At 37.8% G+C, this 25,564-nt stretch overlaps 1 protein-coding gene across 1 annotated transcript in view; it reads right to left on the reverse strand.

The window, feature by feature from the left end:
* The window catches only part of LOC105481164 (ATP binding cassette subfamily A member 12), a 211,384-nt gene that overhangs the window by 40,189 nt on the left and 145,631 nt on the right, over nucleotides 1-25,564 (reverse strand). Inside the window, exons 24-36 of the mRNA XM_011740513.2 lie at nucleotides 20,607-20,936; nucleotides 19,457-19,526; nucleotides 19,234-19,368; nucleotides 17,239-17,385; nucleotides 16,132-16,318; nucleotides 13,074-13,292; nucleotides 11,623-11,819; nucleotides 9,984-10,144; nucleotides 8,366-8,602; nucleotides 7,873-8,023; nucleotides 5,329-5,581; nucleotides 4,320-4,406; nucleotides 3,470-3,563 (exon numbers count right to left, since the gene is read on the reverse strand). Coding sequence (XP_011738815.2) covers nucleotides 3,470-3,563; nucleotides 4,320-4,406; nucleotides 5,329-5,581; nucleotides 7,873-8,023; nucleotides 8,366-8,602; nucleotides 9,984-10,144; nucleotides 11,623-11,819; nucleotides 13,074-13,292; nucleotides 16,132-16,318; nucleotides 17,239-17,385; nucleotides 19,234-19,368; nucleotides 19,457-19,526; nucleotides 20,607-20,936 — 2,268 coding nt within the window. The remainder of the gene's footprint in view (nucleotides 1-3,469; nucleotides 3,564-4,319; nucleotides 4,407-5,328; nucleotides 5,582-7,872; nucleotides 8,024-8,365; nucleotides 8,603-9,983; nucleotides 10,145-11,622; nucleotides 11,820-13,073; nucleotides 13,293-16,131; nucleotides 16,319-17,238; nucleotides 17,386-19,233; nucleotides 19,369-19,456; nucleotides 19,527-20,606; nucleotides 20,937-25,564) is intronic.

Genomic DNA, 25,564 nt, shown 5'->3' on the forward strand with positions numbered 1-25,564 from the left:
AGGAGCTTCAGCCTCATGATTTGTCTATTACTGCAACTGGTAGAATGTGATAAGACTGTCCTTTGACTCTAAAGAGCTTTGAAAAAGAAGTCATCTCACCTACGCAAGAAATTAGAACAAATAGTTATTAGTCATGTAGAGCAAATCCCTATGTTTAGGACTCACTTAAAGGCCTGAAAGAACACAAGTTAACGAATGTGTGATATTTCCTTCACTGTGCTGAGGCTTAATATGTTTGGACAATAATGTTAAACATTAAGATGATAAAATTTCCTCAATAATTCTTGGGGAAGGAAAAAAAAGTTGGCCACAAATTGAAAACATAACACTTTTCAAGGATTGATAGCAGTGGATGAAAAGTGTATGATACATTAGTTTTGGGTATGTAACGTAAGAGTCAGAGCTTAGTTATATGTATATTAGTTAATATTATATATGTATATGTGTGTGTATATATATATTAATTTTATATATATAAACTTTTAGTTTGGAATTATTTTAGATTTACAGAAAAGTCAGAAAGCTAGTGGAGGGTTCCTGTGTACCCTGGTTACTTTCCCTTGTGGGTACTTATATTACCAAGTATATTTGTTTAGAGCTTACTTTAACCATTTATATTTATGCTTGTAACTTTCTGTACTTCCTGATAACTTAATTTTCGGTGTAGCTTCTCATGCTTCCTTGCAATGAAGTTTAGTTTGGGAAAAGTCTAGCACTTTTTTATAGTGCCACCTGTATGTATATCTCAAGAACATAAAGTTCCAGCTTGCTCTAAAAAATCGGTGCTGGATTTTATCTTATATCAAGTTATATTAACATGAAGATCGCATTCCAGAATGACACTGCTTTCACAAATAATTAAAAGAGAATACTCTTATGTATTCAGTATAATTTTTAAATTATACTATACGTAGAGAAATGCACATGTATTATCTGTACTACCTGATAAATTTTGACAAACTGACACACCTGCGGAACCAGTCACCAACAAACAAGATACAGAACAGGACCAATACCCCAGAAGCTCCCTCATCACACTCCCTGCAAATCACTATCCCTCCCAAAGTAACAGACACAGATTAGTTTTGCCTATTTTTATATTTTATATTAATGGAATAGTATAAATGTGTTTTCTTGTGTCTGTTTTCACTCATTATTATGAGAATCTTCCATATGTATAGTGGTAGATCAATCATTCTCATTTTGTACATATACTACTGTGGAAATATATTTGACATTACCTATTCTGTTAGTGGGCATTATTCACATTTCTGATGGGTATACAGTAAGGGTGGAATTGCAGGTCCCACAGGTGTGCAAATTTTTAGCATTAGGATATATTGCCAAGTAGTTTTAAAAACTGTTTGCACAAAATTAAATTCCCAGAGCAGAGTATGAGAGTTCTGGCTGCTGCATATTTTTGTTAACACTTAGAATTTTTCCTCTTCTTCATTTTAGCCATTCTGGTGAGTGTGGAGTGGTATTGCATTGTGGCTTAAATTGGTATTTCCCTGATGACTACCTTTTCATATATTTATTGGCCATTTGGATATGCTCTTTGTACAGTGTCTCATGTTTGTTGCTAAGTTTTCTGTTGTCTTATTTATCTTTTTCTCATTGATTTGCAGTTCTTTATATACACATTTATTCTGGATACGAGTCCTTTGTTGTATATTGTGAATATCATTCTCTACTCTGCAGATTTCCTTTTTACTCTCTTAATCTTTTGATGTATATGCAGTATAATTTTTTTCCCTCTCAAAAAACTTAGTACTTTATTCATATTGTACATCTGGTATACAGAGCATCAATTATGCAAAGTGACCTCATTGTTATTAAATAGTTGGAAATAGATTTAGGGATGTTAATTAAATGACAAAATTGGTTGGAAAAAATTGAAGATCTGCTGAATTTTTAATTTACTTTAATTTATTTATTTTGAGACAGGGACTCTCTCTGTCATCCAGGCTAGAGTGCTATGGTGCAATCACAGCACTGCAACCTTGACCTCATGGGCTCAAGCCATCCTCCCACTTCAGCCCCACCAAGTAGCTGGGACTACAGGTGCACACCACTACACCCAGCTAATTTTTAAATTCTTTGTAGAGATGAGGTCTCACTATGTTGCCCAGGCTGGTCTCGAACTCCTGGGCTCAAGCAATTCTCCTACCTCCCAAAGTACTGGGATTACAGGCATGAGCCACTGCACCTGGCCTAGATTTTTTAGATTAATAAAAACTATACAGATTTCAATCTTACATATTAAGTTAGGTAACTTTTATTGTGAACTAAAGAAATACATAAAGCACTTCTGAAGTTAGCTAAATGAGATAAAGGATTTTAAAACTTTTAATACTGGGTTAAGACTAATTCTTTTTTCCACCCAGGCTGGAGTGCAGTGGTACAGCCTTGAACTCCTAAGGCTCACGCCATCCTCTCACCTCAGCCTCCTGAGTAGCTGGGACCACAGACGCGTGCCACCATGCCCAGCAAATTTTATTTTACTTTTTGTATTTTTGGTAGAGATGGGGTTTCACCATGTTGCCCAGGCTGATCTTGAACTCCTGAGCTCAAGCAATCCACTAGCCTCAGCCTCCCAATGTGCTGGGATTACAGGCTTGAGCCATCACACCTGGCCAAGACTAATTTTTAAATATGCAGGGATTCCAAAAGATTCTTATTGGGTCCCAATTCCTACTGTTAGTAACTATTTTGCATAAGAACGCCAAAATGGGTTGCATTCACTGAAGATATTTTCATTATAAAATATTATACCAAGACACTTCAGTGTACAACCGTATGTCACTCTGAAGAAAATATTGCAAGAAATTTAGTTGGCAATATAGTAACTAGTAGAAACTAATAGTGACTTTTTTCTTCGACAATTTTGAACTTCTCTAGCGAATCTGGTTCTCGTGAAAGTGTGGTGAACTGATAGGCTTAGAAAACTAAGGTCTGCATCTATAGAATACAGACGGAGTAAGTGATGAATAATTTTTTCCTGTTTTTTTCAGGAAATGATTTTTTTTTCCCTGAAGCCTGGAGGTGTTGCTTAGAGACATATGGAGTTCTGTTCTAGACTTATACATTATTGACTTCCAAGCTGACCACTATAGTGGCAGTCTTGCTATATTTCAAATATGACAGTTATGGTCGCATTTTTTTTTTCATGTGAAACATAGAGCCTTCTACTTAGTTCTAAATTGAGACCAAAAGTTCATTTTCGGTTGGTTTCCACAAAGACCATCATAGAATTACCTACCTTTGGAAATTGGTCCTGTGATGGATTTAAAACAGTAACCTGATGTTCAAAGTCAATATTTTTGAGTTGCCCAGATCCATATTTCTGAGCTGCTAGCTTCCGTAAAATGAACTTTTACTGATTCTTTGGTAAGCTAGATAGATCTTTCGAGCTTCGATATTTATTCCCGTATTTGTCCCATTTCACTGAAACTGAATTCCATCTTACCTGGACATTTTCTGAGCAGGAGCAAACACCAAAATTAGTGATGGGTTCTCCACTGGTGTTCCATTTTTCCAGACTGTCTTTCTTTAAACACCGTCTGCAAGTTTAAATGATATCGCTGTGAGATGTGTATGTATATGTGTTCTCACATTTACATATGAGCATGTAAACAAGTATTTGGTATAAAGTTCATGTGTGTAGTCACAGATACAATTTCCTGATTTTTCATAACTTTAATGTACATTGCCCCACCATTTCCAAAGGATTTGACATTTTGTGATGGGGGACAAGGGAAAGCATTTGTTGATTATATAGTATTGAGACCAGTGCTTATTGAATTGTCTTAATTGTCAGGATGGGGCTTTTTCTCTCCTTTATTCTCTTTGCTCTTCTCATCTTCTCTTCTGACAGGAAGAGGATACTTTAGCATAATAATACACCAAGGTCAAGTTTACATGAGTTATGTATTAATACTATCTTAGACATTAGAATAATCAACACTGTATAGTGCAAATGAGAGCTGGAATCTCAGCTAGATAAGTATCTTAGTCTCTGTGAACCTCAGTTCTTTATCTGTAAAATGGGACTAATAATCCACAAGGTTGTGACTATTAAATGAAAATACAAGAGAGTTGTACAAATCATGAGATATCTAATATTTATTGGTATAGCATAGGATAACTAAGAAATGAACTAAAGGAGATAGACAAAAATCTGTTAAACAGGGATTTCTATCAGGGTACAGCTTTCTTCCAGGCAAATAACAGACACACACACACCCCCACGTACACATGAACACACTCAAACTGGAATGTTGAAAACAGCACAAAATAGAAGAGCAAGAACCACTTACAGATCACTGGTGTTCAGACACATGTTGTCAACTCCAGGGAAGTCCCACATTGCCGAGACAAGTGCTTCTGTGCTCGGGTGATAATTCCTGCAATATGAAAGGACAGAAAAAAATTCATGATTTTTCTACTAGTCTCCCATATTAAAATCATGCTTGAAGAAATGAAATGTGGCGTATATAGAACGGTTTTCTTTTTCTTTTTTTGAGACAGAGTCTTGGCTGTGTTTCCCAGGCTGGAGTGCGGTGGTGCTATCACACGACTCAGTGCAACCTCAGCCTCCCGGATTCAAGCGATGCTTGTACCTCAAACACCCGAATTGCTGATATTGCAGGTGAGCGACACCAAGCCTGGATAATTTTTGTATTTGTAGTAGAGACGGGGTTTTGCCACGTTGGCAGGCTAGTCTCAAACTCTGCAGCTCAAGTAATCTGCCCACCTTGGCCTCCCAAAGTGCTAGGATTACAGGCGTGAGCCACTGCACTCAGCCTAGGACTGTTTTCTTAATCTAAGAAATCTAAAGAAAGACACAGTCTCAGGAAAAGAAAGAAAGGTATCACAGGAAAATGCACATGTCTCTATTTGGCTGCCTTCTTATTCACCTAATTGTCACATGCATCAGTGATCACCTATTGTATATGTAACATTATATTATACAGGATTCTGACATTGCTATTTAATATTTGTGAGACCAATAAAAAGTTATTTGCTGTATATTACAACAGATTGGGAAGCCACACCTAACCTGGCTTTCTTGATTAAAGTCTAGTCATTAAAAATAAATATCTACTATAACTTTAGTTTCAGATGAATGCAAAAACTGAAAAAACTATTTGTTGACAATAGAAGTAACACACTGCAATCAATCCAACTGTTCATTCCTTTAGCAGAATCAGGTACCGTGGCTTCTAAGTACTTTATTCTCCAGCATCTCATGGCATTCATTCAGGTACAACCACACTCCTGGCAGCATTTTGGAGATGTTCTTTTATTTAACAGAAAGAAACTTACCCATAGAAGGCTGTCTGTTCGGAGGTACCATAAAGAGAGGGGGAGATCTGAATCTCTGGATAACTGTTGCTGGAATTTCTCAGTGTGCCAAGGCCCATGGCAGTGGTCACAAAGACAATGGGGAGGATAACCTGAGCAATGAGACCTTTCCAATTCCTGCGGGTGTGGTGGAACCTCTTGATGAGTATAGCCATGATCTTCTTCAGCAACAGCCCAAAGCCATCCAGCCTCTCTCCCCTTGTCAGGATTTTGTCTGATGAAGAAAAAGAGATTGGATATGGTTCTGGGAAGTCTTGATAAGGAATAAAGTAACTTCAGAAACTATAGATAAATGGTATAATACAGTGTGGTGGGAAAAGCTTTTAAAGATTTGGATTTGAGGTTCAGCAATTTCATTTATCAGCCTTAGCCTTGGACCTTCCATTGGGAAAATGGAAAACTATAATGTCCATCTCATACAGAACTATGTGAAAAGTGATTTGAAAATTCTAATTCACTATACACAAAATATTATTAGTCATAGGCATAGTAATTTTACATGTCAAAGTTAGATATCTAGAATTTCATAAAGGATTATTGTCTTCAAACCCTAAAGTCTCAACACAGGCTCGGTATATATTACTAATACCCAAGAGATGGTCTCTAGGAAGGACTAAATTCATGTGAGACAAATACAAATACAAACTCAAACACCAACCTAATCTAACAATTTGTTCCTACTGTGAGTAACTTAGTGACTGTAAGTCTAATTGGCTCTGATTCTAACATGAGGTCCAATTAATTCACACTAAGAGTAGGAAAAGGGAAATCATCTCTTCCAGAGTACAATTCTAGTTCAACCACATATATATTACATCCTCTTTAGAAATTTGGAATGATTATACGGCCTTTCAAAACTCCATTTTTGCCACTACAGTTATTAAAAAAAAAGAACTCATTAGAAAAAAATATCTGCCCTCCCCATACTTCGAAATGCTTTTCTGGTGCTGAGAAAAATTCCACGGCAGAGCAGCTATAGAGGCCATAAACCATTGCTTCCTCAATAGAGCTCTATGGCTAATAATTTCAGTGGCTCCCTCTAAAACCAGGTTCAAATATAGCATTCTCTCCGAAAGCCTGCCACCACGCACACCTTCATAGGTGATAAGATGATGGTATTCATCAACTCTGCGTATATTTTAAGTTTTCCATCAGAAATTATGGAGCACAAAAATCATGATCTTCATTTAGCTGATAAGAAAAAAATACAAAGCTGCTTAATTTAAAATGAATTCCAATTAAACAGAGTGAACAAGTTTAAATGCAAACTCATATCTCTGCAAAAGGGAATTGTAGAAGGAGCTGAATATTTTCAGTTAATTAGTATGCTTTTCTGTTTCTTGAGAAATTACATGTGGATGACTTACAGGTGTATCAAATGGAATAAATGTGCTTTCTAAAAGATAATGTCAATGAAGGGAACATTTGGACTGAAGAATAGTTTCAAATTATAAGACACATGCAGAGGCACATACTTAGCCTTTGCTTCCTGCAGCAGATGACCACTTTCTAATCAAAGTCCTCAATGCCATGGAGGCCACAATTGTAAAAGAAAAGAAATGAGAAATATGACAGAGGGCAAATTAGCCTCTAGTTCCAGAATTATACAAACATCAGAGATTATCTTTCCTGACTTTGAGAGCCAGGCAAATGTTTAATTAAAAGTTCTGTTCCTAGAGATTTTTTTTCTGTAAGCAAAAACTGTTGAAATGACTACTCCATGATTTATATATCATTTTACTCTATGATTCCTTAAGTAAATGGTGTTTCCAGAGGTATAAATTAACTGTCAGAAAGAGAAGAGACAATAAAAGTTATTTTCAAAAGAGCCCAATCCCTCAAAGTCGTGTCAAGCAACATGATTTTTTAAGTATATCCTATGTTAAGGATTGGGGGAGGAAATCTACTATTATAGACTCGTAGCCATCAAGTCCAAATTAATTAACTCAGAAACTCTCCCCAAAAGCAGTTTCTCAGCACCTGAAAGACTCAGATTCAGGTAGGTTAGACATGTTTTCCATTTGAGGGTACCATAAAGAGTGGCAACTCCTTTTTTTTTTTTTTTTTTTTTTTTTTTTTACTTTTTTTTTATGACTATTATCTCTACTTCAACATGTCTAATAACAAGGAGTGAACTACTTTACATGGTAATCTTGTCCATTGTTAGCCCCAATTACAAGAAGAATTTTAACTTGCTGAGCATGAATTGAAATTGTAGAAGTTACATCTTGAAAACAATTTCTGGTGGGTAGGTGGAATACTCATCACCACACTATCAAGGGAGTTCTTTCACATTCTTCAAAGTACTTTTGAAATAGAGGATTCGATTTGGTTTAATGAATATTTTATATCTTAAAAAAGGAGGCTTAAATTTCCTTAGTGTTTTTTTTTTGAATTTAGAATGAAACTTCAGAGTTGAATTTTTAAAAATCAAAGTCTGTCTCTGATTTTTCTCATTTATGTCATCTATTGGAATTAAACAAAATATCCACATTAGATTCATACCATCTCTGTCTGTGAAATTGCTGCTGCTCACAGATAAATCATCAGGAGTTGAGATGCCATTGGCACTGGAATTCCCAATTTTCTTTTGCGTTAAGTGCTCAAGACTCATAGCACTACTTTTTTGTGACTCTTTGGTCAAGTTCAGAAAGACCTAGAAAGAGAAGCCAGATCACTTCATTAACATGAAAAGTGCATATCTTTTCTCATTTCTAAGCTTACCCTTGATTTTGAACTTTTATCACATTTATTGAGACAAATTTTTCCCATCTGACTTCAAGTGAATATTTCTGTATGTAAAAGATACATGCTGTCTAGCTGGGGCAACATTGTATTCTCAGTCTTACATAAGAATAGTATTGAAAAAATGTTAAGCTTTTCTAATTTTGTGAAATATTTATTTTAAATTTTTTTTTAGAAAAAATGGCACATATTTATTCAAAGGGAACAGCAAGTTATATCAGCTTGAAGAAAAAAAACAAATGTTGAGGTATACCTCCTCCACGGTGGTATCTGAAATGCCGTAGCACCCGATGTTGAGGTCACCCATGCCGTTGTCAAGTGCTCGTAGGAGTGACAGGTAGGCCCCTGAGACTTTGGTGCTGAACGGAGGCAGCACATAAACAAGCTCTCCCCCAATATCCTCCTTGAGGTAGGCTTGGGGGAGATGTGATTGGATCATTGCTGTCACGGCCATGGTGTCACATACTGCATTTGCATTTAAATTTGGACTCTAAGAGAGAAAAGTAGGAATTAAAACACTCTCCTCTCTTTACACTATAGTGCCCCAGGGCCCTAATCAGAAGGTGAGGTGATGAGCTCCTTTAGGCCACTCCACACGTGAGTCAGACCATACATCACTGCTCTAGAGACCCCTTTGCCACTTGGGTCCCTATTCTGCTGGCCCCATTCTTTCATGTCACCCTGTCCCTTCTCTAACCCCCTCCCTCTCATTTGCTCTACTCTAGCAACAACGGCTTCTTTTCTGTTGCTAGAGGGCTTCGGGTTCAGGCACATCCCCTCCTCAGGGTCCTTGCAACTGGTGGTCCTGTGCCTCCAGATAGCGATATGTCCCATTCTCTCACCACCTCCAACTCTCGGCTCAACCGTCACTTTATCAAAGAACCTCTTCTCTTATTACCCTACTTAAATATTGCCCCACTCAGCATTCCCTGCTTTATTTCTATCCATAGCATAGAAATAAAGATACTACGTGATGTACTAATTGCTAATATATGAAATAATTTACTTATTGATTTTATCTGAATTCCTCACACTCCATCAGAATATAAACTCTAAGAGGCCAGAGATTTTTCATAGTGCCAGTTCACCGCTGTGTCACCAGTGCCTGGGACAGTGCTTGGATATCATAAGGCATAATGTACCTAATACATAAATTTCTGAATTAATGAGTATAATAATTAACAGTATAACTATTAATAGTATAACATTTTATTATATCTTTTAAGTCACATCAGGAGGATTAGATATAAAATAAATGGAGAAGTTGAAAACTTCCTAATAGCATATACATCTTGCACAGTATTTTTAAATCATATGTTCTGTTAGGTGGTGAGCATTTTTGTTCTCCAAAAGATGTAAAGGTACCGTTGACCTGTGTAAGTTACAGTCCCTGCACTGCCACTTGAGTGCTAATCAGAAAGTGAACCCAGGACTTCATATTCTTTTTATTTGCTTTTGATAAAGCAGAAAATTGAATTTTTGGCTTTCTAGGTTAAAATGTTAGGAGAACTAAAAGACTGATTCTCCATCAGTAACCTTAAGATGTCAATCATTTTTTTATCTAGCACATTGGTTCTCAACGTGCAGTCCCCAGACCAGCGACATCAGCGTCACCTGGGAACTCAATAGAAATATAGTACATTCTGGACTCCCATCCCAGACCTACAGGATCAAACACTCTTGGGGTGGGGCCAGAACTCTGGGTTTTAGCCAAGACCTCCAGGATTTTGATGCTCACTCAAATTTGAGAAGCACTAAGCTAGTATACTAATGAATTTTAGCAATGAATAAAGTTGGAGAGACTCTGCTTCTATTTCATATAAAACTTAATTTATGACGCCATAATAAGGTATATTTTCTCCCATTCCCACCTTCTTCTTGGTGAGCGTCAGGTGATACCCATCGCCAAAGGCTTCCTTGAGGTAAAATGGGGACCCACAGCACCGAAGCCCACCCTGCTCCAGGAATGCGATGCGGTCACTCAGCACTTCAGCCTCATCCAGGTGGTGCGTCGACAGAATGATTGTTCTGGCTTGAAAACACAGACAAGAACAACAAAGAATGAAACATGAAAGTACAGTTCCCAAGATACATAGAGTTGGCCAGAGTAAATCCTGTGACATCTGAGGAGAAGAGTCACATTTTATGAGCTAACTGAAAAACTGACTGACCTCAAAGAGCTTCCAAAATGATGCAAGAAGAATTCAGGGCCAGGCTCACTGGGTCATGCCTCTAATCCCAGCACTCTGGGAGGTTGAGGCGGGCAGATCATTTGAGGTCAGGAGTTCTAAACCAGCCTGGCCAACATGGTGAAACCCCATCTACAATTAGCCAGGTGTGGTGGCAGACACCTATAATCCCGGCTACTTGGGAGGCTGAGGCAGGAGAATCTCTTGAACCCGGGAGGTGGAGGTTGCAGTGAGCTGAGATCATGCCACTGCACTCCAGCCTGGGCAACAGATGACAGTCCATCTCAAAAAAAAAAAATTCAGAAGGGTGTTCTTAAGTATTTGGAGGCATTTTTTAATACAGATTAACAGCAAATAATCCTTTATTATGCTGAATGACTAAATGTTCACCATTTGTCATGTGGGCATTGGCAATTCTTCACAGTCTATTAGAATTTTGCTCCCGTGGGTTCATTTTGCATTGTTTCTCTCCCTCTTTTCCCTTTTCTTTGTTATGAAAAAGCAGTAATTTAAGACTTTTTGAATATTCCTCTCTGATTATTCCACTCCACTCTGATTACTCCATTACTTCACATCCTGTTAGCACTTATTTAGTCTGTTTTCAGTTTATTTTCATTTGTGTATGTTTGCTATCTCTAATTAGATTCTTAGCTCCTCTAAGCATTAAACTTTGAAACTTCTGTTGGATTTACATGCTCTCAAAAAGGCCAGTTAAATGCTCAAATGCTCAACCCACAGCAGGCAGTACATAGATACTAACCAATTGACCCAGAAAGTTATCTGGGGGAAAAATCTTCGGAAAAGAAAGAGCCAATCTTAGACTTTTAAAAGATATTATACCTGATAAATATGTACAAGCATTATGTATCTATACAAATTAATTTAAAAATTTTTTAAAAGATATAATAAACAGAAAAGTCGTCAATTTGCTGTTTTTTGTTTGTTTGTTTTGAGACAGTATCTCACTCTGTCATCCAGGCTGGAATGCAGTGACTTGATCATAGCTTACTGCAGCCTTGACCTGCTGGGTTCAAGTAGTGATTCTCCAACCTCAGCCTCCTGACTGGCTAGGACTCCACATGCCAGCCACCACAGCCAGCTGTTTTATTATTATTATTATTATCATTATTATTATTATTTGTACAGACAGGGTCTCACTGTGTTACCCAGGCTGGTCTCAAAGCAATCCTCCTGTCTTGGCCTCCCAAAGTGCTGGGATTACAGGCGTGAGCCACTGCACCCAGCCTCAGTTTGCTTTTGTATATGCCAGAGGGCAGAAGTATGACTGCTGGGTGGAGAAGTTCTGAGAAACTACTCATACCTGTTTTGTTCTTGGATATAACGTCCCATATACTTCGGCGAGAACATGGGTCAACTCCAGTAGATGGTTCATCCAAAATTACTACCCTTGATCCACCAATGAGAGCTATGGATATAGATAACTTCCTCTTCATTCCTCCTGACAGCGTTCCAACTCTCTTATGACGATGGCTATATAGTCCAGTATCTTTTAAAGTCCTTCAAAAATAATGTATGATGGTTATTTTTTTACAGATATATTATTTGAGTACTGGAAACATACAATAACCCTAATCAATATGTATTCACTAAATAACTATTATGTGCTCAGTAAGGTACAATAAACTCTTGAGGACTCATGATATAGTTTTCTATTATTTATCACCTGATTGGAGGTACAAAATTAATACTCAGAAAAAAAAAAACAAAGGAATACATAATTCATTCCTTTGACAAATATCTAGAGAGTGCCTGCCTATTTTGTGCCAGGCTGTGTTTTACAAACTTGGGAAAAGCAGTGAACAGATAAAATTTCTACTCATAAGGAGATTATATTCTAGTAAGTGTGTGTATTGGGAGGGATATAGGGAAATCCAGTCAATAAATATATTCTCAAGTAAGTTTTGGTGGTGATAAGTGCAACTAAAAAAATAAAACAGAGAATATAAGATAAGGAGTGGCTGGGACATGCTATTTTAGGCATCAGTTTTATATACGGCAGTCATCTCAGAAACGGTGACATTTTGGCAGAGACCAGGAAAGTGGTCATTTGACCAAGAATAAGTCAAATGGCCACCTGGGTGGGGGATGCTGTAAGTAGAGGGAAGAGAAAGTAAAAAGCCCTGAGGCTGGAGCAGGCCTAGGATAGTCACGTGTGTAGCTAGGCCAGTGTGCCTAGAGCAGAGTGAACGTGGAGGTGAGTGGAAGGACATGAAATCAGAAGTGAGGATGGAGGCAAGTCACTTAGGACCTCGTAAGCCTTGATAAGGCTTGATAAGGCTTGTAAGGCTTGATAAGGCTCGTAAGCCTTGATAGGGATGTTATTGAGTATTATACTGAGCGTGGAAGGAAGCCATTGGACGATTTAAATCCAGGAGTGACATAGTCTGATCTGCAGTTGAAAAAGATCACCCTGGCTGCTCTTTGAAGAACAGATTTCACAAGAGATGAGTGAAATCCAAGAATCCACTTAGGAGGCTTGGACCAGTGTAGTAGCCATGGAGATTAGAAGCAAAGGATTCGGGGCAATATGGGAGCCAGAGATGAAGAGAGTTAAACAATTTCAGTGTAGTCATTGGCCGGTAAGGATAATGACTTTAAATGTTTTCAATATTAAAGAAGTAGAAAAACTAAAAAGTAATTATTTTGTGAGAAAACATTTCCTATCAGTATCATTTCCAGAGCTTTATCAACCAAGCTATGGGTCTTTGAGAGGAGTTAGCAACTTAGGTTCTCATTCCTGTCTTAACTTGCCTTTTTACTTCCTCATGGAGCTGCTTTTTAGTCCAGTGAGGAACTTTGATGGAACCATATAGGAGAAGGTGCTCCTTAGTAGTGAGGTAACTGAACAAGACGTCGTGCTGCATGCAGACTCCCATGTTCTTCCGTACCGTGTGTAGGTCTGTTTTGATATCTTTTCCATACACAAAAATGGTGCCCGCTGAGGCCCCAAACAGCCCAGTTAACATGGAACTGGAAATGAAGAAATGATAAATTAGGTATAAGCCAAGCATTGAAGCTAGATATTAGGGCTAACTATATCTCAGTTGTTAGAAAGAAAAAATATAGTGTATTTACTCAGGCAAGGGCAAACTATGAAATAAAAATGGTATTTAATGGGAATAAGAAAAATTACTTTTAAGTTTTTAATAATTCAGAGTATCACATAAATGCTACATAATGGTGGCGGTGGTAGTGGCAACAATGACAAAAACGATCAAGCGATCTCAGCTCACTGCAACCTCTGCCTCCTGGGTTCACACCATTCTCCGGCCTCAGCCTCCCAAGTAGCTGGGACTACAGGCGTGTACCACCACGCCCAGCTAATTTTTTGTATTTTTAGTAGAGACGAGGTTTCACTGTGTTAGCCAGGATGGTCTGGATCTCCTGACTTTGTGCCCCGCCCGCCTTGGCCTCCCAAAGTGCTGGGATTACTGCGCCTGGCCACAACTGGGCTTTTAAATTCCAAGTACATTCTCACTCCTTGAGCAAACCCATGCACTTTCCTGACATCCCTTAGCATCTACAGGTTGGCATGTCTCAAATTTACATCTGTAGCCCAGACCTCATTATTCAGCTCCAGGATTGCTCTATATATCTATCAGACAATACCACTTCTCTGTGAGATTTCTTACAGGGTCCTTCAACTCAGTATGTTTAAAACTGAGCTCATGATCTTTACCCTAAAAGCCACACCCTCATTGATCTTGCCTCTTTCACCATGTGATAAATTCATATACTGGTTGCATGAGACTGGAATCCTTAAGTCATTTTTGCACTCTCCTCCTATTTTAATCTCCTAACTACATGCCCATCTCACCGTTTTCACAGCTATCCTCATGGGACCATCATCATCACCACCTGCCTAACCCATCACTCTAAGCTCCTAACTCTACTTCCCACATGCTCTTAGTTCATCTCCAGTCCTTTTCTCTACACTGTGATTAGAATATTCTCACCTGGATAATTCCCCATCATCTTTCAGATAGTTAGTAAACTGGGCAATTATTTAATACCCATCTCCTCCACTACAATGTGAGCTCCATGAGGTCAGAGAAAGGTCCTGTTTTCTAAGTACTTTGTCTCAGTGACCTAATCAGTGCCTTGCATTGCAGACTTCTGGATTAAATTATGAACAACGGAATATGCAGTTTTCCCATATGAACATTGAAATACAAATAACATACTTTATATTAAAGATTTCTATTTAGAACAATAAAATGGGGGCATTCTCAGCTAAAATTATAGCCTCTTCAAGAGCCTTCTCTGTTCCTTTTCTTCATTAGCCTCTTATTGCCTATTAGATACATGAATGGAGCTGGAGGCCATTATCTTTAGCAAATTAACACAGGAACAGAAAACCAAATACAAATATGTTCTTACGTATAAGTGGGAACTAAATGATGAGACTACATGGACACATAGAAGGTAACACCACACAGTGGGGCTTTCAGAGGGTGCAGGGTGGAAGGAAGGAGAGGATCAGGAAAAATAAGTAATGGGTACTAGGCTTAATACCTGAGTGATCAAATAATATGTAAAATAAACCCTCATTATATAAGTTTACCTGTGTAACAAACCTGCACTTGTGCCCCTGAACTTAAAATAAAAGTTAAAAAAAATGGCCTTTTTGTCATTGTATTCTCCCTAGAAAGCCAACTTTGACTTTAAACAGGCCATGCAAATAGCAGAGGCTATATGCTCACTCATTTCATGACCTTCCTTTGTCCCCTTTTATTTACAAAAAAAAAAAAAAAATTAATTCCAGTGTTTTCACAGTCACTGAGCTGATTCATGATGATACGAAGTAGGATATGCAGCAACTGATCCTTTTTCTCAAACAAGGGCTAGAGCACCAACAGCATCTTAGAGCTGACTCAGCAACTAAGTGAATGTGGAGCATTGGAGCAAATCACATAAAAAACAATTCAAAAGAATGTCACTTTAAAAACAGTTGAATCTCTTCTCCATTCTGACACAGGAAAATGCTACATAGGTGAGGAGTGAGAAAGAACAGTTTATGTTCTGCTCCTGGCCTTTTTGATTTCTCTCTGATAGCTGGTGGTTCCTTTGTTTCTTTATGAGTCAAGGCAAAGGTTTCCTGTGAAGGAGCAGCTGAGGCTAAATGTGTCTATATCAGGATGTGCAATTTCATACTTATATATACACCAGGCTAGAAACGCAAATAAATGAAACAGGGTGGGTGTATGAAGCAGTGGAGCTTGGTAGAGACCAGGGATGAACCAGAAAGCAGATACTCCCTTTAAGAGATCAGTTACTGCATTTTGGGAGGCCAAGATGGGCAGATCACGAGGTCAGGAGATCAAGACCATCCTGGCTGACACAGTGAAACCCTGTCTCTACTAAAAATACAAAAAATTAGCCGGGCATGGTGGCAGGCACCTGCAGTCCCAGCTACTCGGGAGGCTGAGCAGGAGAATGGCGTGAACCTGGGAGGCAGAGCTTGCAGAGAGCCAAGATCGCGCCACTGTACTCCAGCCTGGGTGACAGAGCGAGACTCCGTCTCAAAAAAAAAAAAAAAAAAAAGAGATCAGTTACTAATGAGCCCCAACCAATAGTCTCTACCTAAGAATATGAACTCAATGTTGTAGAATTTCCTATTGTCTAAGAGGTGCCAAGAATATTTATTTGATTTTGACTCCATTCTATAGCATATAAGTTGAGCCATCTTCTTCCATCTGGGAAATGTAATAATTTTGTTTTTTATAAACATAGGTTAGTTTATTTTTTAAAAACCTGTATTTTTTTGTAATATGCTTCTATGGCAATAAGTGTCAAAACGTTAGCATACATGGTAGTAGTTTTCCCAGCTCCATTGGGCCCCAGCAATGAAGTAATATGCCCTTCATAAAAGTTCAGATTGAGGTTATCAACAGCAACTTTTGAGCCATAGATCTTTGTGACCCCATGCAGGGCAACCCCAACTGTGAGATCTTTAGGTTCAGGCTCGATGTTGGAGGAAAACATGTATTCAGGACCTGGAGAGAAATCAAGGGAAGAGTTGTAAACTCACAAGTAAGGTAATGCAGCTAGAGTTAGACTTTATCTTTATTAAAAATTGAAGACTATAAAAGTATAACCCTGTAAGTAAAATACAAAATCCAGAAACAAATGATTTATTATAGTCTTCAGCCTCCTCACTTGGTTACAGAATGAATAAGAGTGGAGAACCAAGGTTTATTTCATCCTTCTTTGTTGGAAAAAGCAGTCCCAGAATATGGTATTATAATTACAAATTCTCCTTTATTCAACAAATATCAAATAGTCAAAAGATATGTCTAAGGCTTGGTCCCCTGGTTGGGCAGGATGATACCAAATTATGGAATAAATGCCTACAAGTTGTGATTTTAGAGTGATAAGACTAGTTCAGATCTGCCGTTTATAGAGTCCAGATCATTAATAACTATCTACACCTGCTTCAGGCATCACAAAAGGACCACTTACGTGGCCCGTACTCACTTTATAAAGATGACATGACTCACCTAGCATCAGGAAGACATCAGCTTTGAACTATTTTTCCAGTATTTGGGATGGGTTATGCTAAATTACTGATGCTTGTTACCTGGTTACTCCTTATGACTGGTGACAGACGGCTGGAGTTAGGGGTGCAGATTGTGGCCAAGAAACAAAATTTTTCTCTATGTGAGTCTAACTGGGCCACAAAGGGATCTGCAATCTTGGCCTAATTAGTGCCATATGCTAACCAACTGAGCTAATGAGCCCAGAAAAGCCACAATTTAATCCCCATAGGAGTCCAAAGACACATGTGTAGACATTTTCATCATGACTAAAAGGATGATAATTTTGCCATTTAGAAAAAAATAATTGAAACTACTAGTCATGTAATTTCTTATCATTTCTCTCGTAACAAGGCATGCTGTTGACGGACTTGTCTTACTGGCAGATGGGTTGGTGTTCTGCATCATGATGTTAGTAAACATGAGGCCATTGCTCTTCTCAGGCTTCACCTCTGCACACCCAAATCGCTCCTTCCAATAAGAAGGAAGGATTGGAAAATACCAGGGAGCTGCCATACCATATGTCCCTGGAATAAAAATGTATCAGGAAAAGTGAGTTTTAGTTGACTGTTAACATTAAACATCAGAAACAAAACAGTAGATCCTATGTATGGTTTAGGAAGTAGTTTTATTTATTTATATATTTATTTATTTATTTATTTATTTGAGACGGAGTCTTACTCTGTCAACCAGGCTGGAGTGCAGTGGCGCAATCTCGGCTCACTGCAACATACACCCCTCCAGGTTTACGCAGTTCTCTGCCTCAGCCTCTGGAGTAGCTGGGACTATAGATGCGTGCCACCACGCCCAGCTAATTTTTTTTTTTTTTTTTTTTTTTTGTTAGTAGAGACAGGGTTTCACCATCTTGGCCAGGCTGGTCTTGAGCTCCTTACCTCGTGATCCACCCTCCTTGCAAAGTGCTGGGATTACAGGCGTGAGCCACCGTGCCCGGCCTTATTTTTGACACTATATAAAACTAAAAGGTGGTCTCAGTTTCCAAAGTAAAGCAAAAAAAGATGACTTTTTTGCTGATTCGTTTTTAAGCAGCTTCATTTACATTTACTAAAACTTATCTAACTATACACTTATTGTAATGGAAAAAGCCACTATTTATCTATGAAATAAATGCTACAAGTTGTGATTTTACAGTGATAAGACTAGTTCAGATCCAGATTCTGGGTTTCCAGCCCAGAAAATGCCACAATTTAATCCCCATCAGGGTCTAAACAGACATGTATAGACATATTCATCCATGACTGAAAGGATAATTTTACCATTTAGAAAAACATAATTAAAACTATTAGTCATATAATTTCATATCATTTCTCTCATAAAAATGCATGCTGTTGGCCTACTTGTCTTCCTATTATAAGTGTACAGGTAGATAAGTTTTAGTTAATGTATGAAGTTGTGCAATTCAATATTAGAACATTTCTATAACTCAAAAAAATGTGTCTCATGCCCATTTGCAGATAATCCCTGCTCCCACCCCACATCCCAGGCAATCATTGATCTGCCTTCTGTCTCTATCTATTTGTCTTTCACAAAGATCTTACATAAATGAAATCATGTTCTTTTATTCATTTATAACATCAAAAAATACATAAATATAAGTAGGGCTAAATGGAAAACTATCTAAGCATGTTAGAAAGGATGACTGAGACCTAGAAGGGTAACCCAACTTGTCTTCTTCCTTTAGAATCTGGTCAATTCTCCTTAGAATTAGGAGTTTTGGTTTTTCCCTTATAACATCTCACACTCCTTTTTAGAGAGACTGGATTGATTTGACACTATTCTAAGCTTCTTAATTCACTCCATCTTTTAAAGGAATATCTAAGAGGAAATTTAGCAGTATATTATCTCATCCTGAAAATTTTTTGTTAGCTTTGGGATTTGAGTATTTCTTTTTGGAGATTATATACGGCAAATAAGATTTTTTTTAATTAAAAAAAAATTAAAGGCCAGGCATGGTGGCTCATGCCTGTAATCCCAGCACTTTGGGAGGCCAGGGTGGGCAGATCACTTAAGATCAGGAGCTCGAGAACAGCCTGGCTAACATGGTGAAACCCCAGCTCCATTAAAAATACAAAAATTAGCTGGGTGTGGTGGCACATGCCTATAATCCCAGCTACTTGGGAGGCTGAGGCAGGAGAATCACTTGAATCCAGGATGTGGAGGTTGCAGTGAGCCTAGATCACGTCACTGCACTCCAGCCTGGGCAACAGAGGGAGACTCCATCTCAAAAAAAAAAAAAAAAAAAAAAAAAAATTTTAATTTAAAAAATTTGTGCAAATAAAATATTAGAACATATTATTAGTTGATTTATGTTGAAGTTACACATAAAAAGCATATATCTGTAGGAAGCATATTCATACCTGGGAAGACATTCCTGACATACCAAGCAATAAGGAAATAAATGAAAGAGTCAGCTAGGATTAGACAGCACAGCCAGCCAAATGAGGTGGTGTCATCCTGAACCGGGGAGCTGTACATATTTTCCCACTGAAGACCTAAAAAGTGAACATGAGTGTTTATTCTTCTGTGACACACAGCACAGTTGTGAAAGATAAAATCCAGTTTTAAAGAAAGGGGACCCACCAATGCCCTGTTCTTCATATCGTGCAATGTATTGGCTTGCATAACTGAATGCTGTTGGGGACAGCAGGCTCTGTGAAGAAAGGAAACAGCAATGATAGTTCTTGTAGATTTCATGTATTTCACCCAGAGGGATCCTAAAATACTTAAAAGTTTGGACATTTGTATAGATAAAATTGATGCTCATTCTCTAAGCAAATTTAAAAATACAGCAGTCCCTTACCAACCGCGCTACAACTGTGAAGGAAGAGCAGAGGGAACAGCAGAAAACAAAAACAGGAAAATTACAACTTGTAACCATTAGTTAAAAAATCAAAATATACATTTGAACTCATTAAATGTTGCTTGACAAGTAATAAAATAGGTAATTATGGAGTAATTCAGTATTAAGACTAAAATTTACTGAAAACATTAAGGGCCAGAAGGTGTTTTCACTCCATACATTTATTTCAGGTATAGAAGTGTTATGAATAAAAATATACTAAAATATCAGCTGATTGAATACTGATCATTGCAACAAATTAGAAATTTAAATATTGTTTGAACCCAAAGTTGTTCAATGCTAGATAAAGTTATTCATTACTTTTTATTTCCATAAATAGCCAAGTTTTAATATGATAAAATTTGCTTCTGCTTTCTAAATTTCAGTCAGTAATCTTAATGCTTTAATTAAAACTCTTAAATTAATGTAGTGCTTCTGAATTGAAAAGGCAGAAAAGAATTTAAGGTTGATTATATGCTGTCGGTACATTTGTCTTTACACATTTAAGCTATATTGTATGTCATGAGAACCATGAGAATTGTTCACATATGAGAATAATTCCAATACCAGAGGCTCCAAGATGTTTCAGGAACTGGACCAGAGAGAAGTCAGAATTCTTGACGACCTCTAAAACATGATGTATGACAGTTTAACTGTTCTTTCTTTAGGAACTATTTCTTAACAGTATCACATATCATGGTTTTGTAAGCTCTTCATTGTCTTGTATGGTATACAATGATGTAGGAAAAGCTATCATTAGGACATTGAGCTTACTTTGCTTTCACTGAATTTCAAATTTAGACAAGTGAACTTCCAGTTTGAGAATCCAAAAATAAACAAACAAACAAAAAACGGTCATTTCCCACTCTGCCATTCCAACAGTTGACTTACCATGAACACTTTGACTACATAGCTCAACTCATTCTCTACTGTAACCAGAACAATAAATGGAAAGAAGGCAATGATGTAGATTAGGCTTCCAATCAGAGCTGCAATGTTGGTGTTGTTGAAGAAGACACTGATAAGATAGCTCATGGCAATAACTGAGAAGCTGTAGTCCGAAAAATACAGGAACAAAATGAACCCATTTGTTTTAGGAAGAATATTGCCAAGCTTGAGTATAATGATGAGGATCACGATGGTAACGAGTAAAAATCCGACACTCTCTATAAGCCAGGCAAAAAAATGGCTGCAGGAGTTCACACCCATCATCTTCATGTACTGTAAGAAGAAAAAGTGTGAGGCGCTTGTTATGCTGATATTCTCCCAAATAAAAATTATTCCCTGCATTATGTCGAAATGTCATTATAGTCTCTCTATATATGGAACTAGGCATTTTAATCATTTACATAAATCAAGAATTTATCTATGCTTGCTATGTGAAATATGCCTATATAAACCAGAACATCTTAGATTATTTGTTCATAGAATGGCACAATATAATAAACAATTTGGATGGTGAGGGTTTGTTTAATTACAGTTCCACTTGATAACTGTTATCCAGCTGACATCTCTAGATTAAACCAATTTAGAATAGATTATCAAATTTATGGTATCCTCTGAATAATTGTACATGATTTTGACATTTGTGCAGGCATGAGCATTTCAAGCTGGTGAAAAACCATGGCTTAACTACTAGAGTTCAGTGTAGAGACTGAGCTCATAAAAATCCGTAATTTTTTTTATTTTTACTAAACACTAATGAACAACACAATCAGTATTTATCTTCCTGAGAGAAAGAGTATACCTGATTCCTAAGAATTTAAAACACAGAAACTTAAGGGAGACCTTCCGCCTTTAGCTACAGCCTTCCCATCCTTAACACTTACTGGCAGTCTGGGTCAATATTTGTCATCCTTGTTTTCCAAAAAGCCATTTAAACATTCATAATAAACTCATGTATCTGAGATCCTCTACACCTCTCTCTCAATTGATATTCTTTGATACCTCAGTGATATCCCCAGAGGCCAAGGCATTCCACAAGGTAGAAAAATAAACCAGCACAATCTATTTGCGCATTAACTCAAAAGGATTCTGAAAGATTTAAAGTCCCCTGGGAACATCACACAACTGGGCCTGTCGGGGGATGGGGGGCTAGGGGAGGGATAGCTTTAGGAGAAATACCTAATGTAGATGACAGGTTGATGAGTGCAGCAAACCACCATGGCACGTGTATACCTACGTAACAAACCTGCACGCTGTGCACACGTATCCCAGAACTTAAAGTGTAACAGAAAAGTAATAAAAATTAAAATTGAAAAAAAAGATGTAAAGCCCTGTGGACCTTGGTTTGGTTTAATTTTGTGACATGTACTTTGGTGTAATCTGGATATCCTGGTTTCCAGTTTTAACAATTCATGATTAATGTTAAGCCTATGAACCTAGTATCCTTTTTTTTTAAAAAAAAAAAAAAAAAAAAAAAGGAACAAAAGAAATCTCCACTAACAGGCCAGGCGCAGTGGCTCACACCTGTAATCCCAGCTGTTTGGGAGGCCGAGGCCAACGGATCACCTGAGGTCAGGAGTTCGAGACCAGCCAGGCCAAAATGGCAAAACCTCATCTCTACTAAAAATACAAAAATTAGCCAGGCGTGGTGGCAGGCACCTGTAATCCCAGCTACTCAGGAGGCTGAGACAGGAGAATAGCTTGAACGCAGGAGGCAGAGGTTGCAGTGAGCCGAGATCATGCCATTGCACTCCAACCTGAGAGAAAATGAAACTTTGTCTCCCAAAAAAAAAAAAAAAAAGAAAAGAAAAAGAAATTTCCACTAACAGCTTTATAACCCAATTTTTTATTTTTTCAAAATCAAGGACAGTCAATGCCCCACCCCATTAAACCTAACTTTTCCAGGAAAAAAAAAAATAGTGAATGCACTGGATCTTTTGCTCTACAAGCAAAATAATGAATTTTACTTTTTGCTTTTGTAACATCACATTTCGATAACTCTGCTGCTCCAGTTGTTACCAGGGAAACAGCTACCTGGCTGCCAACAGTCTAAGCTGTGGGCTTTAAGCTAATCACCACTGAGAAAGAGCCTGTGACTTTCTCTCTTAACTTTGCCCTTTTTCTCCCCTTATTCTCTCCCTAATGTGTTTCTCCTCCGAGACCCTGTCACCATTTGTAGTAAAGACTCAACCTATGCTTCCATGGGAATGGAAAGTATGGATCAAAGTAGCATGAAGCACAGGTCACTATGGAAAGTTTCCCCAATTGCTACACATGCTATCACTGAAAACAAAATTACATTTTAGTGTGAAAAAGACCTCAGATATCTTATTCCAGCAATTCTTTGCGTGTACCCTACCCCGTTTGAAAAAAATACTGTGTCATGTTTGGTGACTATTTCAGAGGTATTCACCTGTTCCAATATGATATGTTAGTCCTTTTTATTTCCCTTTCCTACTATTTGTATTTTCATATTTTTATGCCTATTTGAATATAATTAAGTGGGGTAGTTATGGAACCTATATTACTACTTCCCAAGCTGATATTTACCACAATTTTATGTAGCCTATACAAACATATTTCCCCCCAGTGGCAACGTATGTATGTAGGGGACAATGTCAATGTATTTCCCAAGGTGGTTTATAAAATATCTAGACTGTATCAAGGCCACAAAATAAAGCTGATGTCACATGTATAAACATGATTTTCTTCCCTGCCAGTTGATAGCTTTCTATAAATCACTTATATATTGAGAATATTCTTCATTCCTAGACTTGTTAAAAGATAATTTGGCAGACTTGAATACCAGGACTAACGGTATTTAATCAATGTAATTTTGAAATTTTTGATACTCAAGATCAGATTCCAGTCCCAGGAATTTATAAAAGTTAGATACTGATCATTTTGCTTTTTCCTGAAACAGGGTGAGTTAGGTGCTTCCAAAAGCATTCACTATTTAACATTGTAGCATGAAACTTCAGTGTTAAACTTCAGGATTTTATGCCATGAGGAAAACAGCTGCTATTCATAAAGAGAAAGAGTAGTGAGAGCATATAAGTCATCCATAAATTATCCAGATTCACTGCCAACTTTGTTGTAACAAACAAGACCAAACTTGCTGATGGAAGGGGGCCCACCGAGAGCGGCCGGCTGTGCTTTCTTGGATGCCATTAGTTCCTCCTCAAAGTGACAGATGTCAGGTACCAGCTTTGTAATCAGAGAGTCACTTGTCTCAAGCCTCCCAAACCTGCCAGAGCAATTCATCAATATCTGATAACCTGTTGCTCAAAGAAAACCCCTCTGCATAGTGGCCAGAGTCTGCCCAGTTTACAGGAAAGAATAAGAAAGAGATTCTAAAAGAGTTTGGATAAATGCGTTGCCACATTCATGAGAAGCTTACGCACAGGGATTGACGTAAATACTGTCAAGAAAAGAAATCAGAAATACTTATGTATTTACTTGATAGCAATATCTTCATTCAATTCCGCAAGAATGTCAAGTACTAACTCATAAGGAATAATAACAGTTTCTACCTCAATTTCTATCATTCTATTAACAATAGACATTTATATTATTGGGTTTTTTTTTTTTTTAGTGTAATATAAAGGATGTTGTGACCATTACTGGAAACGTTTCAAATTCCCAGTGGTGGGGTGGATTTGTGTATGTCAGGAAAGCACAAAAAACTGTTTAATGTGAAGCACTAGGGGACTAAAAAATCTTTGTGTAATTATTGGTAACATCTCTGCGGCCCACATATATTTTAGGTTACCTGGCTGAACTGAGAGAATGACTCCAAAATTCTGTCTCCAACAAAATATAAGCACTGAAAGTCCCATAGATCAAACAGATGAATTGAACTCATAAACCATGAAAATAATGAGAAAAAATACTCTTCTGTATGTGTTATGAAATCAGATTTGTATAGCTTTATTATTTTAATTTTTAAAAGCAAAGTGCAGAACAAAACCCAATCGAAAGGCATTTTTAAAGTACTTTTTTTATACTATGGGCTTACTTTAATAAGTAAACTTATTGGATTTGTGCTAATTTATTTAACAAGATAAAGGGATTCATGGAATCATACCATAACAAAGTCAAAGATAAGTGGCTTCATTGAGATACCAATTAACTTGGTTTTCTTGCCAGGATTGAGAATAATTACAGAAGGAAAAGGGAAGAATATTGATTTTATTTACCTTTTTGTTTAATTTGAATGAGAAAAAAGTAGGACTTGGGCAGCTTTAGACGTTATCGGAATATAAAAAGATGGTATTAAAAAGTGACTTTGAGGCCGGGCGCGGTGGCTCAAGCCTGTAATCCCAGCACTTTGGGAGGCCGAGACGGGCGGATCACGAGGTCAGGAGATCGAGACCATCCTGGCGAACACGGTGAAACCCCATCTCCACTAAAAAAGTACAAAAAAACTACCCAGGCGAGGTGGCGGGCGCCTGTAGTCCCAGCTACTCGGGAGGCTGAGGCAGGAGAATGGCGTAAACCCGGGAGGCGGAGCTTGCAGTGAGCTGAGATTCGGCCACTGCACTCCAGTCTGGGCGACAGAGCGAGACTCCGTCTCAAAAAAAAAAAAAAAGTAAAAAGTGACTTTGAGTTTCTGGTTGCTTAAGAGATTATCCATCATCATCTGCAAATGTCCTTAGAAGTCTGTGTTACTAAAGTAAGACTGTGAGGGTGAAGGTAGCTATGATCTGGAAGAGGATTGGTTGGAAGTCAAAATACTTCAGTTCTACTGCCAGATCTACCATTAACTAGCTCCAAGGTCTTCAGCAAGTCACTTCTCACTTTCTGAGCTGAACCTTATATCTTTAAAAAGGAGTTTAGATGAGAACTGTGGGCAGTGGAGCGAGGCTGAGCAGGAGGCACTAGGGACATCCCACTCCTTCCAC

The sequence above is a fragment of the Macaca nemestrina genome, chromosome 11, assembly GCF_043159975.1.
Source record: "Macaca nemestrina isolate mMacNem1 chromosome 11, mMacNem.hap1, whole genome shotgun sequence".
Taxonomy (NCBI): domain Eukaryota; kingdom Metazoa; phylum Chordata; class Mammalia; order Primates; family Cercopithecidae; genus Macaca; species Macaca nemestrina.